The sequence below is a fragment of the Pinus tabuliformis genome, chromosome 3_1 (assembly GCF_031772625.1).
Source record: "Pinus tabuliformis cultivar Carrire ecotype Pingquan chromosome 3_1, CPIR1, whole genome shotgun sequence".
Taxonomy (NCBI): Eukaryota; Viridiplantae; Streptophyta; class Pinopsida; order Pinales; family Pinaceae; genus Pinus; species Pinus tabuliformis.
Window position 1 is genome coordinate 323,029,229 of NC_142301.1, and position 20,200 is coordinate 323,049,428.

Below are 20,200 nucleotides of genomic sequence, written 5' to 3' on the forward strand. Positions count from 1 at the left end.
TAGATATAATTTTATTGTATGTTTGTAACCAGTAATCATTACACAATGCACCAAAGAAAATTCTATTGAGCACTTGAGTGATAACGTGATTGCGTATTGATTTTCTAAATAGATATTAAAAGTACTTCTAAGCATTAATTAATTCTTCAATTCTAACTTCCAACTCATTTGTAGCATAATCAATATCCATCACTCCAAGTTTCTACATCTTTGCAAACAATTATGTTTCGACATAGGTTTTCCATATATGGCTACCCCTCACACTTGTCCTTTCTCACATTTTGTAGTATTAAATGCTTTCAACATTTTGTATGTTACCTATCATCATTAGAATGATTACATAATATAATATGTTATAAACACTAATGTTTACTAGCAATCCTTGCTTTCGTACTAATTCTTCAATTAATAAAGAGACACAACCTTAATAACACATTGTATAGAAGTACGGTATCTAGCATTTAGTGCATTTGATAATGTGAAGAGCCTTATACAAATGTAGAGTGAGAATATTGGAGTTCTTTGTCTCAAAAATATTTTATTTGAGAGATGTGCTAATGTGTTTTGAAGTGATATGTCATTTAATTGGCTTTAGTTGTTTAAAAACTAGTATTTTGCATAAGGAAGTTGTGCGAGAGAACTTTGAAAATATAAAATGGATGTGGAAGTGCAGAACATTGCAATAGACAAATTTAGATTATGGAGATACAAATCAAGCTTTCATTGTGGAGAAAGATGACTTTCATTATGCAGGATTGATGTGATATGTAAGAGCTAGAGTACCACGTCTATAAGTAAGCATATGTACTTCTCACAATGAAAGCCTCTTTCACTAAGGTATGCATGAGAACTATGCATAGAGAGAATGCATGCCTATTTTCTTTGAGAGATGTGATAACATGTTTTGAACTAAGATGTAGTTTCGTTGGCTTCAATCATTTAAAAAATAGTATTGTGTGGAAGGAAGGTGTGTGGGAGAACTGTGAGAAAGGACAATGCATGTGGAAGTAAAGAAAATTGTAGCAGAACAATTCATAATACAGAGATACGAATCAAGCTTTCATTATGGAGGAATATGGATTTTATTGTGTGGGGATGATGTGCTATGTAAGAGCTAGAGTGTCACGTATATAAGGAAACCTCTGCACTTCTCATAATGAAAAAAAAAATCAGTGAGGTATGCAGGAGAACTGTGTGGAGAGAGAATGGATGCGGAAGTGTGAAACATCATGAAACAATTGTATTTTTTATTGCGCACACTTGTTCTATCACACAAATCACAAATTAAAAAAAAAAAGATTATCTAGTGTTGTAGTGTTTAGTGCATTTGATAATGTGAATATCCTTATACAAATGTCAAGTGAGAATATTAGAGTACTTTGTATCAACCATATTTTCTTTGAGATATTCTCTAATGTGTTTTGAGCTGAGGTGCAATTTCGTTGTCTTCAACCATTTAAAAGCTAGTATTGACATGTGGAAGGAAGGTGTGTGGGAGAACTATGCTAAGGGAGAATGTATGCGGAAGTATGGAATATTAATTTCGAATACAGAGATATAGATCAATCTTCCATTGTGGAGGAAGATGGATTTCATTGTGTGGGATTGATGTGCTATGTAAGAGCTATAGTACCACATCTATAAGGAAACCTCCACACTTCGCACAATGAAAGCTTCTTTCACTAAGGTATGTGAGAGAACTGTGTGAAGAGAGAATGCATGTGGAAGTGTGGAACATTGTGGCACACTTGTATTTATTATTGTGCACAAAACACAAATTAAAAAATAAATTTCATATAATGTTGGACAACAAGTGTTCAATTCAAAAATTCTCAAAGAAATCTAATTTTTTGAAGCTTTCATGATTATAAATGCAAATTAGCATGGAGAACATAATAAAATTTTAACAATTAAAAATGTTTGTACTTGCGTTCATCAACTATTTTGTTTTCCATAAAATGGATGCTATGGAACATTGAGTCAAGAAATGGTATTTTACAGAAGGAGGGTGTGTGCGAGAACTATGTGGAGGGAGAATGCATGTTGAAGTATAAAACATAGCAGTAGAACAATTTAAGATGCAGAGATATGGAAGGAAACCTCTACACTTCACATAATTAAATATTCTTCTATTATCGTTTTACCTGCATCTTTGTGTGGTAGTAACATGTGTGGGAAGACTATGGAGATAGAGAATGCATGCAAAGGATTCTGTCATTATGGAGGAAGACAACTTTCATTATACGGGATTAATGTGCTAGTGGTTGATGGCCACATAAACGAATACACCAGTGGTGGGACCCATGGAGATGGTGTATATCCAGTTGGTAATAGGCCCCTCTATGGTGGTGTCTTTGAAGATCCTAATAGCAAGCCCAATTAGGCTTGATATCCTAAACACAAAAGCTTATGTTGTACAAGAAAGAAACATGCACCACAACATTTTCCTAAGCAGAACTATTCCCATGGCAATTGTAGTGAATATATTTTGTAAGCACATTGTCCACGGGGCTCTCCACACGTCACCCTTGCTCTCTACAATGTTGATAGCGTACCTTCAAACATTGATTGGAAGTAGAGTGTTGATATCAACAACTGGATCTCTTCTAGATGATACCTAGATGCATATTGTGCTCCTTCTTCTTTTCAATTTCTGACTTTCTCCACATCCCCATTGGTTTTCTAATTTTAATTAGCCCACATGATCATGAAATCTACTGACATTGTGATAAGGTATCAAAGAGATTTCCATTGTGCAGATATTTTTTTGCAGAGAGATTTCATTGTGTGGAGAGATTTTTGTGGAGAGCTTCCACTGTGCAAAGAGCTTTCACTATGTAGAGAGATTTCACTATGCAGAGAGTTTTGTGTGGAGATGTTTCATTGTGTAGAGAGATTTGTGTGGATAAATTTCATTGTGTGAAGAGATTTTATTATGCGGAGTTTTCTTTGCATTCCACGCAACCTTTAATCAATTAATTAGAGGTAGAGGAAGGGACTATGTTGTGCTGCAACTATTACCCTCGTTATATATGTGATTGGTGTGGTCACCATAATTAAGTATATGGGCCACTCTTATGGTAACTTCTTTAATGGATATGGTAAAAGAAATTTCATAATTTATGAGTAATTTGATCATGTGTTTATGGAATTATGGTAAGTATTTTGGATTATTGAAGATAATTTTATTGAGTCTAGCCAACTCAATAGGAAGTGCAGTGATTTTGTTAGAAATGGTTACTCTAACAAATCACACACATGTGAACATGGAAATCCAAGAACACGTCTAGAGAGTGACATTGAAGATGTCAAAGACAAATATGTAGAGGATATGAACAATTCCATAGAAGAAGGAGGTAAAGGAGCAGTACAAAGTCATGCATTGATAAAGTGTAAATGGGATTATATATTTTTGCGCAGATTATCACTACAATGGAATGTTGTTAATCTTTGTATCCTTGTTGTACCTAAATTGAGAATGTTGTGATGATGAGTTGTAAGGGGTGCATGAATGGTTGTACTTGGCACCCCTAGGTATTGGTCCAAGTTGATTTCCTTGGGTCTGTTATAAGCCCTATTAAATCAGGCATGTATTGTTGTGGAATTAACCATTAGATAGGTACAAGAGTGGTAGGCGTAGTGTACTTGTATATAAAGCATGATTTATAATCAAATAAGTCAGTCTTTGATTAAACAGGGTATAAATGTGAGATGGAGTGAGAATGTAAGGGACCAATTCAAAGAGTTTAACATGATTCATGAACCATGTAGGCGAAAAGGATTCCTAGAGAACTAGCGATTACAACAAGTTGTACCCATGTACCTTGATAGATGGATTTATTTTTATATGGACATCAACAATCAATTATGCATTTACAAGGGAGAAAAGAGGAATACTTGTTGTGAAGAAAGGAAAGGAAAGATAAAAATGACTCAAGAAAATGATTTTGGAGGCACTATAACAGCAATGGTTGGAGCAATAGATGAAATTTGATGGTGGACAAATGTAGGTAAATGCGTTTCAAATAAATAGTAGACTCATGATCATATGTTTGTGAGAAAGCCTATAGAGTTATGTTAGATTTTATGGATATTGTAATTGTACATGAGTACACCCATTGTAGTTTAGGCTTTTAGTCACCCAAAAACTACTTGAGGGAGGGTCAGTTGAGAAGACCCTAAAGCATGGTTGAGGGTCAACCGAGAAATACCTAGGGAGGGTTCTGAGATGAGGATGAAGGGGGAGGTATAGGTATAAATACATGTTTATTGAATGAACCATGTACTTGAAGAGAAATCCTAGTATACTGGCAATTGCAGCAATTGGGCACACATGTGTTTCGGTGGATGGTTGTTTCTTTATATGGACGTAAACACTATGATCTTATTTGTGAACACCATGTTGTATTAGATGTAGGCTTTGTTCTGATTGAGATTGAGACAAAAGTCATTGAGGGAGAGTGTTAGAACATATAATTCCAACTTGTCTCAGCATATGAGTTTTTTTCCTATTATTTAGGAGTTGTTTAGGCTAGTTGCTTGGTTAAGAGATTCTCTCCAACTAGTATTCCTATATTAGTGTGTGGTTGAGATATTCTATCAACCAAGTCCAAGTTAGTTTGTCTACATTTAGAGAACACTTCTTTATTATATATAATGTCATTTGATCAATATAAATGTATTATATGTGTGTTCAGTATTTCTTTATGACTCAAATTTGGGTTGGTTGTGTTATTTGTCATATGAGAGACTATGTAAGGATTACTTTGAGAAGGAGAGGTCATTATTGTTATAGAAGCACCAACAAGAATTCCAATAGTAATAGAAAGATGACATATGAAAATGGAAATCGATGATTTAATGTCTTGAATATCACCAAAAATGATGGCAAAAACATAACCTATTACCATCACATTCACTAAAAGGTGGAGTGGTGAACTTTTTCAAATGTTTGTCTTTGGTAAAGTGCCTATGCCTGGAGAAAAAAGTCCATTTCTTTTGTCATTGTTTTGAACTAGTAGTTACATGCTAGCTCAAAAATGAAGAAACTTCAAAATTGAAATGGGAGGGACTGTGTATTGATAGGTCTTCTTCATTCCTTATGATGGCAATGAGATGCTCCATGGATGTTTATATTGATGACTGTCCCATAGATCCTGGTTCTAAGGACCTGCGGTCCTTGGCATAACCGAAACTTGTGCGAAGGATGGTTTGGACAAAGTGCGACTTGGTGTATGCACGAACTACACAAAAACGACAGAGTGGTCACTTATGCGAAGTGGAGGAGTGAGTCACATGTTTATATGATGAATGAGCGTGGGCGTTCACTTAGCAAAGCTGATGGTAAAGAGTTGTTGTTTGGAGTGTTGGCTGATGGGTCGACCAAATGGAAAGGCAAACAAAGGCGTTGGTTGGAGTAAAACAAAGGTCGGTTGAGAGGTGGCATGACCACACAACATAGCGTATATATTAGACGCGATGTTGGATCATTCAGAAATCGATCAATCGATCAAGAATTCCAGCAAGATCATTCAGTGATGCAAAGAAGAGTGCGAGGTGCAGGTCGTAAGGAGCGTAGGTGGTAATGCGCCCGTTCTTGGGTGAAGGCACACGGTGAAGCACTACGTTCGGTTATCGGGTGAGGGCGCGGGTGAAGGCGCCCGGCGTTTGGGTGGAAGGCGCGGGTGGTGACTCAGGTGAGTCGCTCGCCCGTCGTGTAAGGCTAAACACGGAGGTGGTGAACAGGAACTTGGGTGAGGTCGCCCGCCCGCCGTGTAGAAGTAAGCAAAGGGTGACTTGGGTGAGGTTGCCCGCCCGTCGGAACAAGGTTCGGTTGAGAAGTGTGGTTGGAAACTCGTGTGAGGGTGTGCCCGCCCAGCTTGGGCAAGGATCTTTGGTTGGCACACGAAGGTGTGACAAGTTGTAAATTTGGCTAAGAATGAAACTTGGTTTTTCCCAAGTATACTTGTAAAGCTTGTGATATTGGAAAGTTGAAAGTTGATTAATATAATATATTCGGGTAGACTCATTGTTCATGGAGTTGCCCCTCCCTTTATACTGTTCAATTGTGTTCTTCATTTATAATTGCTGATGATAATGAATGTGTATGGGTGTTCATTGGTATAAAGGAAACATAATAATTACTTGGTTGAGAAACACAAACTAAGTAGGACAAGTGGTTAGGCGTAGTCCATGAACATAAGTATCGGTGTAAAGAAAGTGTTCAATGGTGCCGCACCTCACCAACAGCGGCTGAAAGACTACCGCCGGCCTAGGGGCGTGACAGTTGGTACCAGAGCTCATGGTTGGAGCTGGTGAACGAAGAGCAGATGGCTCGTGACAAAGTGCAAGTGTGCATACATTTGAAAGTTGGTGACAGTGGAAACAAGTACTTGTAGGTGAAGGAAGTTGGTTTCACACAAGTGGAACAAGAACTGGTTCGATTTGCAGGAACTTGGCGAAGCTGGTGAATATGGAGAAGGCTGAAAGGGAAAAGATGGTGGATGAACCTATGACAGGTAAGTCTAGCCATAACGCAAGTGAAGTCTTCCGGTACAAAGTGTTGGAACAGATGAGTAGATGGAGTTCTGACTGGGTTTCGATGAAGGCTGAGAATATGAAGATTCGAGAAAGTTGTTCGATGCTGAGGGAAGAACTTGAAGAACTCAAGTTTCAATGTGGAAGTATGATAGATGATGAACTCAAGGAACTTGACAAGGAGATCCAATGGAATGGGCTTGGTCTTCAAGAGCTCTTGGATGAAAGAGCCTGACTGAGGAAGAAAAGTGCCATGGTGGAGACAGAAATCAAGCAGCTTGAGGACGAGATGAAGAAGAAACTTCTTGATAAGAAGGTTGTTGTAATTGAGTAGGATGAGCTCGACTACATTTACAGGCTAGGGACTCACTACCGTAATAATCCAGAGGATGTTCGGAAGCTTAGTTCCATGAAGGTAGTCAATGGGCACTTGGTTGGTGCACTTAAGCAGGATACGATGGAGGAAAAGCTTGAAGGAAGTCAAGCTGAGCCAGGATCGAATTGCTTAGAAGGGCCAAGCAAGGGAGTGAAGTACCTTAGGAGGAATGTCAAATTGGAGCACAAGCCAATGGACACTTCTGAGGTCAAGTTTTTGAAGAAGGTTGTTGATGTGAGACACAAGATAAAGCCAATAGAAGGAAGTGATGCCTTGAAGCTGAGTTTTGTGCAGGTGACCGTGAAGGGCAAGAGATTTGTAGCTTTTGTGGATACGGGGGCTACTCATAGCTTCTTGAGTAAGAAGGCAGCAAAGTCTTTTGGGAAGAAAGCTGAAATGGAGAGGGAGTGGAGTGCTTTCAAAGCAGTCAACTCTACCATGAAAGCTATTATTGGTGTGATGGAGAACACTCAGGTGAGAGTGGGCTCGTGGTTTGGAAAGTTGGACTTGAGGATCGTGGACATGGATGATCATTCTATGGTGCTGGGGCAAGATTTCATGAAGCTTGCACAAGCCATACCAATGGTGGACCGGGACATTCTCTTGATCACAGCTGGAGGAAGAACTATGTTGGTTCCGATGAATAGAAGGAGTTGCTTGGGGTATAGACCGAGGATGAATTCTATGACTTTGTATCCCAAAGATCTGAATGTGAAGCATGAGGATGTAGAGCAAAGAGGACTTGGGAGTATGACTCAAACAACGAAGGAAGGGAAGGTGATTGACTTCGTTGAAAGAGCGAGGAAGAAGGAAGGAAGTGAGAGGACAATCTCACGAATCAGGGAGCACTTGACAGAGACATCTTCTACTGATGATCTTCACAATGGAGTTGCAAATGAAGGGAGTCCGAGTACTACTTCAGAGGCAGTGGTTGGAGAAGATTATGCAGGTAGAGATCCGGCTGGTATAGTGGAATTTTGCAGGTATGCTATGGGTATATATGACTTTCAGTTGCATAGATACTTGAGGACACAATATCAATCTGATACATGGGTGGATGAGAGTTAGGGAGGAAACTTCCTAGCCCTCCTTTCTCTATAAACAACCTTGGAGATGGGTTGGTATGGGGACCTTGTTTGGGAGGGGCTACACCAACTTAGCAAGGGGCCTTGGAGGAGGCTTCTTTATGATAGATTTGCAGACTTGGATGCGGATGATCAGATGTTGGGATGAGGCCACTTGGTTGGGCATCATGGACAACTAGAGTCATGGACATCAGGTTGGAGACATGGAGCATGAGTATGCAGGGACATGATGCAGGAGCATGTATAGAGGTGTCATTCATGGACATTCTATGGGAGTGCCGAGGCAGAGATGTTGTGCAGATGTTGATGTGACATGGAGATGTTTTGTATGATCCGATGGAGAGGTTGTACACTCCTTGTACAACAAGACCATGGACTGGACATGTTGCAGATGGGATGGAGTTTCCATGGACCTGAGCATGGGATTTTGAGCAGACTTTGATGAGTCCGAGATGTAGCAGAAGTCAAGGAAAGACTGATGATGGCATAAGGATGTGCATTCTTGTGGTTTGGGCGTATGGTTGGATTAGCTACCCAACTAGCTTGAGTCATGAGGGGTACCAGTGTGCATACAGATGGCAGAATCAGGTGGAGTATCTTGGTAGGCAGACTACACGGGAGGATGACACATGATGGAGATGTGGTTCTACATATGTTGCAGGGATTTTTACGGTATGTGGAGGAGTTGATATCATGGATAACACTGTTCAGATATAAAAATCTTGATCTTGGTGGATGGCTACCAGGATGGCATGTTGTCAGGGACGACAACGACTTCAGGTGGAGGAGGATGTAAGGACCTGCGGTCCTTGGCATAACCGAAATGCATGTGAAGGTTGGTTTGGATGAAGTTCGACTTGGTGTACGGATGAACTACACAAAAACGATAGAGCGGTCACTTATGCGAAGTGGAGGAGTGAGTCACATGTTTATATGATGAACAAGCGTGGGCATTCACTTAGCAAAGCCAACGATAAAGAGTTGTTGTTTGGAGTGTTGGCCGATGGGCTGACTGAATGGAAAGGCAAACAAAGGCATTGGTTGGAGTAAAAACAAAGGTCAGCCGAGAGGTGGCACAACCGCACAACATAGCGTATATATTGGACGCGTTGTTGGATCATTCGGCAATCAATCAATCAATCAAGCATTCGAGCAAGATCATTTGGTGATGCGAAGAAGAGTGTGAGGTGTACGTTGTAAGGAGCACAGGTGGTAATGCGCTTGTTCTTGGGCGAAGGCACACGGTGAAGCACTACATTTGGTTATCGGGTGAGGGAATGGGTGAAGGCACCCGGCGTTCGGGTGGAAGGCGTGGGTGGTGACTCAGGTGAGTCGCTCGCCTGTCGTGTAAGGCTAAACGTGGAGGTGGTGAATGGGGACTCGGGTGAGGTTGCCCACCCGCCGTGTAGAAGAAAACGAAGGGTGACTTGGGTGAGGTCGCCCGCCCGTCGGAACAAGGTTCGGTTGAGAAGTGCGGTTGGCAGCTCGTGTGAGGGTGCGCCCGCCCAGCTTGGGCAAGGAACTTTGGTTGGCACATGAAGGTGTGACAAGTTGTAAATTTGGCTAAGTATGAAACTTGGTGTTTCCCAAGTATACTTGTAAAGCTTGTAATATTGGAAAGTTGATTAATATAATATATTCGGGCAGACTCATTGTTCAGGGAGTTTCCCCTCCCTTTATACTGTGCAATTGTGTTCTTCATTTATAATTGTTGATGATAATGAATGTGTATGGGTGTTCATTGGTATAAAGGAAACATAATAATTACTTGGTTGAGAAACACAAACTAAGTAGGACAAGTGGTTAGGCGTAGTCCATGAACATAAGTATTGGTGAAAAGAAAGTGTTCGGTGGTGCCGCACCTCACTAAGAGCGGTTGAAAGACTACCGCTGGCCTAGGGGAATGACACTGGTGGCTGGATATATCATATATACATACCATTGGGTCTACGGAGTAATAATGACTATGCAGTCAACTGGATGATGAAATTTTCAAAAATAATCAATGGAATGAGTAGTTAGGAAAGTAGGCACTAAGCCGACTAGTAAACAATGTTGGTCACGATAATTTTATTTTTGATTTTATTCTGACATCCTATCTAATCTTTTATACATCCCCTCCACGTTCCTTAAATTTAATTCATTAAAAATTGGAGAAAGGGCACCTATTATAGTTTGTGCTAACATATATTTTTAGAGCTCATTTTTGTTGGAAGTTTGGAACTATTAAAATAAAATTTTATAGTTTTATGCATAATTTTTAATGGTAGTTTTTTAATGTATTAAATAGAAACATTTATAGTTATTAATTGATTAAGTGTAGTTTAAAGCTTTTCGTGAAATTTTAATTATATTTAAGATTGTATAAGGAAACATAGAACTAAGAAAGAAATTGCAATTTGCATTGAACCCGTCTTAATTATTTACCAAATCCATCGCAAAGAAGGAATAATCGTCACAAGGTTTTTGGATTTATTTTATTAAAGTTTTGTATATCTTGAAAGTAATAAATTCATCTTACATAATAATAAGGATATCCAATACAATTTTATACCTCTTTCTGAGTTCGTGGACTCAACGAGTTCAGTATTACCTTATTTTTTTTCCAAATCCATTTTGATGGACTTTGAATAAATATGATGCCTCACCACTATACTTTCTATTAGCATTATTAAGCATTTTTCGTCACTGAGAGCTACATGAAAATTCTTATAATTGATTAATACTTTCTATAGATTGTCTAATTCCACATCAAATTTATTGGCATAGGTAGTATAATTATTTATGTAATTATGTATTAGATCAAAGAATATTTCACCTATAGCTCATTGAAAAGTTGCACGAGCATTACAAAGTCTAAATGGAAAAACACGTTAAGGAAATGTCTCCTAAGGAAAGTGAATGTGGTTTTGTTCTTGTTTTTTGGAGTGATCTAAATATGGTTATTTCTATTGAGGAAAAATAAGTACTTCTTTCCTACCAATGTGTCTAGTACCTAGTCAATGAATGATAATGGGAAGTGGTCTTTATACGTGGTTTTATTGAGTTATCTGTAATTAACACAAATCCTCTATTTCCCTTTCTTTTTATGTACAATGATAAGATGGGAAACCCATTGGTTGTTATAAATGGAGTAGATGAAATCAATTGAAAATAATTTTTGCAACTCTTCTTTACTGATGTTCAAAAAACTAGGATTCATGCATCACTAAGGTTCTCAGATGGCTCTATTGTCCTCCTTGATATAAATGTAGTGTGTAAACAAATAAGGATGGATCTCTTTCATGTCAGTATAGTCCCAGGAAAAAGCAACACTACGCTTTTGTAGAAGCTTGATTAGTCATTCATTTTGGTGTTATGTTAGCCATTGATTGATTTTTGAGGTTTTCCCAGGGCTATTTTCTAAGTTTTCTATAGTTGAGCTTTATTATTATTTGAAAAAGGAATCATGTTTTACAAGTGATGTATTTGTAGTGGCAAGAGAAGCCTACACTTCAAGATCCATTGTATGGGTGAGAATATGTGAGTTGAATAATGAGGAGGAGGGTATAAAGTCACAAATTTATTCATCCTTAGTTTCTCTCTAAGGGAAAGATATTGGTCTATGGTAAGGAATTTATAAGCCATTTCTTCCTCATCATGTTCCTCTTCGTCTTCCCTAAGTGGAATTTCAGGATCAATACTAGATTTAGTTGGAGGATATAGGGTTTGTCTTTTAATGGAGGTCTTATGAGAGATTGTCATGTTTCCAAATCTGCAATTTGTGTATGCATATGCAGTGGCTATCCATGACCTTCCCAAGATTAGAGGATAATCCCAAAGGGATGACTTAGGTTGTAGAGCCATCAAATCAATAGGATACTCCCATGAATCCATGGAGATTATTGTATCCTCGAAGATTCATTTTGTTTTGACAGTAGATCTATCAACATGATGTAAGATGGTGGGGGTTCACTTAAGACTAGAAATCATAGGCATTCCATTATTTCGCAGGTCATTACATTAATAGTGGCACCAAGGTTTATCAATGTGTTGGGGATAATTGTGTGGTTGATTTGCACATTAACCATAAGGTTGTCGATATCTGAGTATTTTTTAGCAAGTATCCGCCCTCCCCATCATAAGCTTCAACAATTTTACCATGGGGGGACTCTTTTTTTTTCTACTAGGTATCTGTACACATAATTTCCTTACCTCTTTTGAGTAAATAGGAACGTCTTTGATTTCTTAGAACAATGGTATGTGAACAAACAAATTCTTGATTTCACTTAAGAAATCAAATTAAGGCTTGGTGGTAGGTTTATCTAGATCCAATATTTCAGTTTAAGGAGGAACTTGGGGTTTTGGGATATCTTGATTTATTTTTGATGTTTTCGAAGATTGAACCAATTTCGATTCTTCATTAGGAATTTCCCCATTAAAGTGTTCAAAGTATTCTCTGATCTAAGGTGGTTGTCATGAAAATCTAGGGAAGAGATGGAGTAAGTCGGGTAAGTAGCAAGCCCAACAGCTTGCATTAGTGGACTTGTGTTACCATTATTTGTTTTAGGAATGGGTTGTTTAGGAAGTTGAGGTTGAGGAGAAGCGGATGTCGATGATTGCATTGGTGGAGAAGAAGTGGCACAGGTGGTTGCAGCAAGGCTTGTTGAGGGCCTCTGAAGGATGGATTCCTCCACCCTTGTAGCCAAGTTTGGCTAGGTGGGGAAGCCATTCAAGTTTGAGTATGAAAGCACCATGGAAACGAAGAATAATGCATTGAAGGGTTAGTCCAACATCAGTTATAACTTCATGATTGGTATTGAATCATACATTGAGGTATTGGCTGCAATGGGTGCTTATGATAAATGAAACATAGTTGCTCTAGTTCTTCAGCTTCATGATAGACAACTTTTAATGTAGGTAGTTATACAAACTTGCTTGTATCATGGTCCTCACTACATATTGTGCAATATTCATTGTGATGCAATGGACATTCCTTCAACTGGTGCTTTCTTCTACACTTTGGAAAAAAGATTTCCAAAGTTAATTTTGCTTCTCCCTTCTTCTTGTTCACATGTAACATGCCCAATTTGGAATTAAATGAAATAATTATATAATTTTTAAAATATTTGATCATTTTTCCAATCTTATCTTTGGTAGTTCCATTACCAACAATCTTGTCGATTCTTGTTAATATGTCCCTCAATCCTTTGTCAGTGTTAAAAGTGCCTCTAGATCACATTTGACATAATTTAATAATGAAACCATAAGATTGTTGAGAGACATATCCTCCACCCATCAAGTTTATAAGTTCAATACCCTAATTCTAGATTCCTTGTAGTAGGAATACACAGTGTATCAGGAGCCAAACCTCCCTATCTTACCCTTTGTAAATTATAAGTGAATATTTCAATGTAGCGTAATTTTGTGTTATCTTAGTACTCCCTCCCTCCTTTCATTGTCTTTGCAATACTCTCAGTATATCTTAGGATTTTCATTTCATCTGTGTGTAGGTGAAAATTTTCTTGTTGCTAAGCCTGATGAATCAGTGTAGTAGGGAAATGTATCGACCTCTGAGCATCCATCACATAGTCATAACTTTTGTAGAGAACATCAAATTCAAAGAGGAAGGTGTTAGTCTCATCTTTCAATAAGCCATGGAAGTTGGGAAAGGCTGACTATGGAATATTCTTCTTCTTGGTCTCTTCATCCGACTCATGAATAGGGAATCTAAATGTGGATGTTTCTTCCTTGATAATCTCATGTGTCATCTTTCTCGAGAAATTTCCTCTTATTTTACAGCTACTTTAGGAGAGTCTAAAAAAATCAGCTCCTCAGAGTGGGACTACTCATTTTTCATACCTTCAAGGAATAAGATTTGTATTGGTCTAAAGGGTGAAGGTTATACAATTTGAGGTCCCTAAATAGAGGGTTAAGGTTTCTTCTTGGCAAGGTAGCTTGTTGTAGGAGTTAAATAGTTCAGTTGACTCTGTCCTTTCTCCTCTTGAGAATCTCGTACATTATTAGTCTCATATGGATTTTTGGGGGAGATAATGCATCTACCTTGCCAATCTCTAGCTACAAGCATGGAAAATAAAAATAAAAAATTTTATCAGACAAATTATTGAAAAAGAAAAAATTGAATAAAACACATCACATCAGTTAATTTAAGGAAATTTACTCACTAAATAAAACAAAAAATAAGGAATTGCATTATTGACTGTTTCCTAGTAATGGCACCAAAAATGATGGGTTCTTCAACTAATTCCTAATTATTTAGCTGATAAATGAGGAACTATGCACTTAATCAACAATCCAATGTTCATATGGAACTTATGAAATGTCATGCACTATATATATGCTAGTACAATACTATTAAGTGTGAATTAGGTTGTGATATTATGGATTTGTGTTTTAGAGCAAGATATTCATGTATTTTACAAGTCACTATGAAAATAAACCACACTTGCAGGAAATTAAATATCACACTTGCAAAATTGAAATAGCACACCTCTACCTAGTGGGCTTAAGAAGCTTAATTCTACAACCCTTGACATAGGTATAATAACCCACACATAAATAAAGTAAATGACACAGGTAGTAAAGTGGTGACTTGTTGAAGTTTATGGTGATCTTGATCCATAGAACAAAGATCCATATGCAATGGTAGAATGTTGATCCAATACAATACACAGAATGCAATCCAACTAAACATAACAAAAAAAAACAATGTAAATCTAGAAAACAAAGTAGTGAAATACAATCCTTAGAAAACAGAGTAAATTACCTATTTAGAATTATGAGTTGTAGAAATTTAAAGAAACAATTTTAAGTTAACAGATAAATCAACAATATAGAGGTACATAGTTATTGATCCGATCATTGAGTTGCAACAACATACAAAAATAGAGTAATTTACTAAGTTAGAAATTTGCAACAATGTACGAAAACAAAGCAATTTACCAAGTTAGCAAGTTACAACAACGTAGAAAAATAAGTAATTTATCAAATTAGAGAGCTGCAATAGTATAAAGGAACTAAGTTACATAAATATAAATAGAAGTATGAACTAATTTATATTGTTACAAGAAATACTTGACTAAAGAGGGGGCCCTACCTCCTTAGGTGAGGAAATTTTTATAATAAAAAAATCACCTAAGTTAGCATCACACCATTCACACAGAGCATAATAGAAAATGGAACATAACCATGATCTTGGTATTAATGGAAATTTAGAAAGAAAAATAAATTATTTTGTCCTCCCCTAACTCAAGTAAAGTAGGGGGTTTTATACACATCATTGAAGTCTAACTTGATTAAGAGATCTGTTGTCACTCACTGCTTTATCAGTCATCAGTTGCTTAACAAGCTAAATAGCAGTGAATTTTGATTCCAAATTTTGAGCCACAGAAGATATCAAAGCTAGATGGGACCCTCTCTATTGTAGCGTGGTCGGAAAGAGCTTTCTGGGGGCATATAGAAGTCAAAAGAAGGGTTCCTGGATCAGAAGTTAGGACCTGTTGAAGAATCCCTTTAGAAAGCTTAGAAAACCCAAAAAATGGCTAAGTCTAAGGGAAAAATCGCATATCGGGGTCGGCGAGTCTGGGCACATTGCATATCAGCATCAGCGAGCCTAGGTGGATAAAGAGCATCGGAGGAGTAGATTAGCGATCGGCGATTGGTGACTCTAGGTCTCGGGTTTATCGGCGATTGCGATGTGATAGAAAAAACTCCGGACGCAGTATATTATAAGTTGTGATTAACAAAGATTTTGGGTCTGGGAAATCGGCCGATGAAGGACTTATGTGATATAAAGAAAAAGGCCCCTGCACAGCAATTCAAGGCCTTAAGCACTTTAAAGATAAGCCCTCGGTCTCCTCCTGTGTTCATATGAAGAAATAAAAAAGGGGCTATAATAAAAGGGCATAAAGGATAAATGCCTAAGAATTAATTAAAAATACCCACTTGTTCTATTTGTTTTTGGTGTTAAAAGGCCCATGACTGATCCACTGTTCGCTACAACATAGCACCGAAAGGACTGCGCAGAGATTTTAATGGGCAGATGGGTCAGCAGCTGGGGAGTTTAATGAAGGTATGGGCGCATTCATGGAAGGACTCAGCCTGTAACACACCTCCATAAGTTGGTGCCGAAAGCAGTCAAAGGAGAGTTGACAAAAGCCGACTGATGCAGCAGTAAACCGCCTCAACAACAGAGAGAAGCATGACAACAACAAGGTTGTGGCTCCATCCAAGGCCTCCACTAAAGCAGCAAGGGGACACCTCCTTCCTCTCTCGACTTTCTTTCTCTGAGCACTTATTTATTTATTTTTCCAAGAAAGGGATTCGATCCCTATTATAATCTTAGGTAGGTGGTAGCAGAGCTTGGCAAAGCCGAGACAGCTAGTCTAGCATGATAGTTGGGGCTTAGGCTTAGATATTTTGATTGTAATTCAAAGCTCTCCCCCTCTTCTTATAAATAAGGGGATGAAACATAATACAGAGGTTCCGGATATTCTAGCCCACAAGGGTTGAACTCTGTGATACCATTTTGGTTCTAATTTGCTTGTTCATGGGGGTTTCGCTAATATCATTGTTGAGTGTATGGACTAGTTATTGGAGCCTTTGAGTTAAATGGTATTTTCCCATTGATTCCTAACATGATTAATGTGCAGTAAGTTTTACCTTCTGTAACCTCATTTCATAAATTGTTTTTCCTTCTCTAAAATAGTGTAATGAGATTGTTGGTTTCTCCATGGTTCATGGATTTACTCCGGCTCCTAAATAGAGAATAGTGCCTATGTGTATTACAGATTTACTTGGTTTTTTAATAACCTGCAGTACCTGTATGAGCACAACCTTTCTCACACTATTTAGTGATAGAGGTACCCATGTCATAGGCTTGAAAACTCAATAAATTCTCCGTTGTTTCTATCACTCCATCTCCTCCTTCATTCATATTTCTATTGGAAACCCATGGTTTAGGATTACGTGTTGTTTACAACCCTATCCATCGAGTTCCACTTCTATTGGAACAATCTTGTTTAGGATTCTGTTTGTTACAGCCCTATGCATCTATTTCCCTCCTTCCTTTCCTCCTCTCCATCATTCCTACGACTTCAGTTTTTAAGCTGTCTCATTTCCGTGTGTCGGCCACCAGAAGAAGAAACCATTTCTCTTTGAGATTGCCCCATATACCCCCAACATTTGGATCCATGAGTTGGCTTGAATCTACCTCTTTGAAAGCTAATTGAACCAAGCCCCTCCTATTACCTTTTACGTGACAATTGGAGTGTCGCAAACCCCTCACATATAACCTTACAAGAACTCCTGTATTTAAGATGTCCTAGGCATTGGTCTACAATCAACCCATAAATTGTCTCTAGGAGGCTTTCTATCTCCCCTATAGCACTTGTGCCACAAGGTGCTAGATTTAGCAACAAAAAGATCAAAGGAAAATAATGAGAATATTCATATTCTCAAGTTGTTCCTTGTTAGTTACAACAATTCACCAAAAAGTAGAAAGGATAAGAGAAATGTTTACTCACTTAGTTGTTGTGATAGGTGGAAGTTCATTGACCTTATGTTGCAGTACGATTTTCCTTGTTGGTCGCCAAAAAAATCTTGTCACTTTCTTCATTAGGTGGTCAAATGGTCAACCTATAATTTATCAATGACTGTGTGACTGGAGGTTGGATGGAGGTGCACTATGACAACTATCCCTTATTGGCAACACTTATCCTCAATGGTTAACTGTCAATGTGTTGTAGCATTAGACTTAGGCAAGTTGCAATATTGATTCTACTGGGATGTTGTAACAATGAAGATACAAAATTGTGCTCTATTGTGTTGCAAAGTTGTGTTGCAGCATCAATCCTTGTTCATGTTGTAATAGGTAGAGTTGCAACTCTTATCCTATAGTCATGTTGCAACAACAGGAGTTGCAACATTTGATCCTTAGTTATATTGTAGCAACGCCAAAATACCTAGGGTGTTGTAGTGAAATAAGGGTGTTACAAAAACCTAAAAGTGTTGTAGCAACACAAGAACAACTATCATTTATGATTTCTTTAAGAATACTTACCTTAGCTTGCCTAAAGTTATTCTCACATATTCTCACATGTCAACATAAAAAGGTAAATTCCTTCCTAAATACATAAGAATCAACATTAAAGCGACATAATTGGAAAATAATTGTGCCTTGACAAAAAATACATCAATATAAACAAACTATGTGATAATTTGGTATGAAAGTGGAAAAGAGGTACTCAAAAAAATTGTTGGAATCACATTAAAAAGATGAAAATTTGGATGTTTTTTAATAAATATATAGAAAGAAAATTTTGATTATTAGAAAAATAATCTCTTATTTATATGATGATATTGCATCAATCTCCTTTTTTTAATTTTTATTTATTTATTTAGCAATTTTAATACATAACTTTCATATTTATTATATATATATGGAGATATTTTTATATATATTTAATCAAAATATAATTATTAGTATTTTTATTTGTTATAAATATTAGAGTTTTATTTTCAAACCTAACATATAGTGATGTGAGTGTTACCTCTTTCCAGATCAGATTTTTATATAATGATAATTATAATGGTGTAATAAACATTACTTGTGTCGTTAAAGGGTAGAATTATATTAATTATTTTAATAATAGCACTAATGTGTTAGACATGTTTAAAGTCTTGGAATGTGTAAAACTAAACGATAATTATAATTGTATAATATTTGAGAAACTTTCCTATTGATATAATACTAACCCCCACATATGCTTGTACATAGACACATACATATATATATAGAATGTGAAATATAGAAATCACTATCAATAAAGTATAATATCTTCAAAATATTTAACTAATTTTTATAGCTAGCCCTTGAAGCTAGGAGTGATGATACATGAGGACAATAGAAGACTCCACACAAATTTAACATAAGCATTTTAATGGAAATCTTGTTACCAAATAATTAATGAATATTCATAGCAAATAACATACTTTCAAGATGAGGACCTCATTTAATTGTTGTTATATTTTGATAAGTTATCATTTACCCTAACTAAAGTGAACTCATTAATGATCCACTAAAAGTGCATAATAATTATCCCACCCACTTGTTGATGCACATCAACGATTTCAAAAGGTTCCACAAGCCATTGCATGTGTCTTCCTATCCCAACCCCATTCATAGGAGTGTTGCATCCATAATGAGTCTAAAGGTGAAAGAACAAAAGGCGATATGTGTATGGGTGTTTGTTGTAAAAGAACATATGTTCATTAATCTTTTGGGCCTTATTATAAAGTCAATTTATACACATATGTGGTCCAAGTCCTTGAATGAATATGGTTCAAGTCTTCTTATCAAAAGATGAGAGAAAGCCTCCCTTCCTTCCCCCAATGAAAAAAAATTGTCTTTAATTCCCATTGAAGAATGTACTGCACACCCTATTATAAAGTGAAATAATAAGTAGTTTTATCATAAAGAATTATGTACCTAAGATCTCTTTATCTTCGTAAAAAAGAGTTGTGCCTCTCTCTTGCCCCCTTTGATGTACTACTAATCATAGTGCCCCTTTTATCATATTATAATCCTTATGTCATGAATTTTTGGCTCTCTTCGTTATTATAAAAGTATAAAGATGGGCATCTCTTATTATTATTCAAGTGTAGTCATTATTGAATCTAACGTGTGTTCATTTTATGGAGTTCAAAAGTGGTACTCTCGTGACCCACATACATACATTACCATAGTCAATTTATACATATATGGCCCAAACATTGTGACCTTTGGTTTAAGCCCCACTATATCAAAAGGTTTCCATACATTACCATAATCAATTTATACATTGTAAGCCCCACTATACCAAAAGATTTTCATAATTTCTTTGACCTTGGTTTTAAGCCCCATTAAATCAAAAAATTATATACATACATGGCCGAAGCCCCAATATACCAAAAGATTTTCATATTTTCTTTGACCTTTGGTTTAAGCCCCATTAAATAAAAAAATTATATACATACATGGCTGAAACACTGTAAGCCCCACTATATCAAAAGATTTTTATATTTTCTTTGACCTTTGGTTTAAGCCCCACTATATAGAAAGATTCTTTTCTTTGACTCCTTTAGTTTAAGGCCTCACTATATGAAAATATTCTTTTCTTTCACCTTTGGTTTAAGGCCCCATTATATCAAAATATTTTGATTA

General features: G+C 37.1%; 1 protein-coding gene across 1 annotated transcript in view; it reads left to right on the forward strand.

The window, feature by feature from the left end:
* The first annotated feature begins 6,192 nt into the window (after positions 1 to 6,192).
* The window catches only part of LOC149187077 (protein DETOXIFICATION 16-like), a 32,465-nt gene continuing 18,457 nt past the window's right edge, over positions 6,193 to 20,200 (forward strand). Inside the window, exons 1-2 of the mRNA XM_089409546.1 lie at positions 6,193 to 6,314; positions 6,451 to 6,518. Coding sequence (XP_089265672.1) covers positions 6,193 to 6,314; positions 6,451 to 6,518 — 190 coding nt within the window. The remainder of the gene's footprint in view (positions 6,315 to 6,450; positions 6,519 to 20,200) is intronic.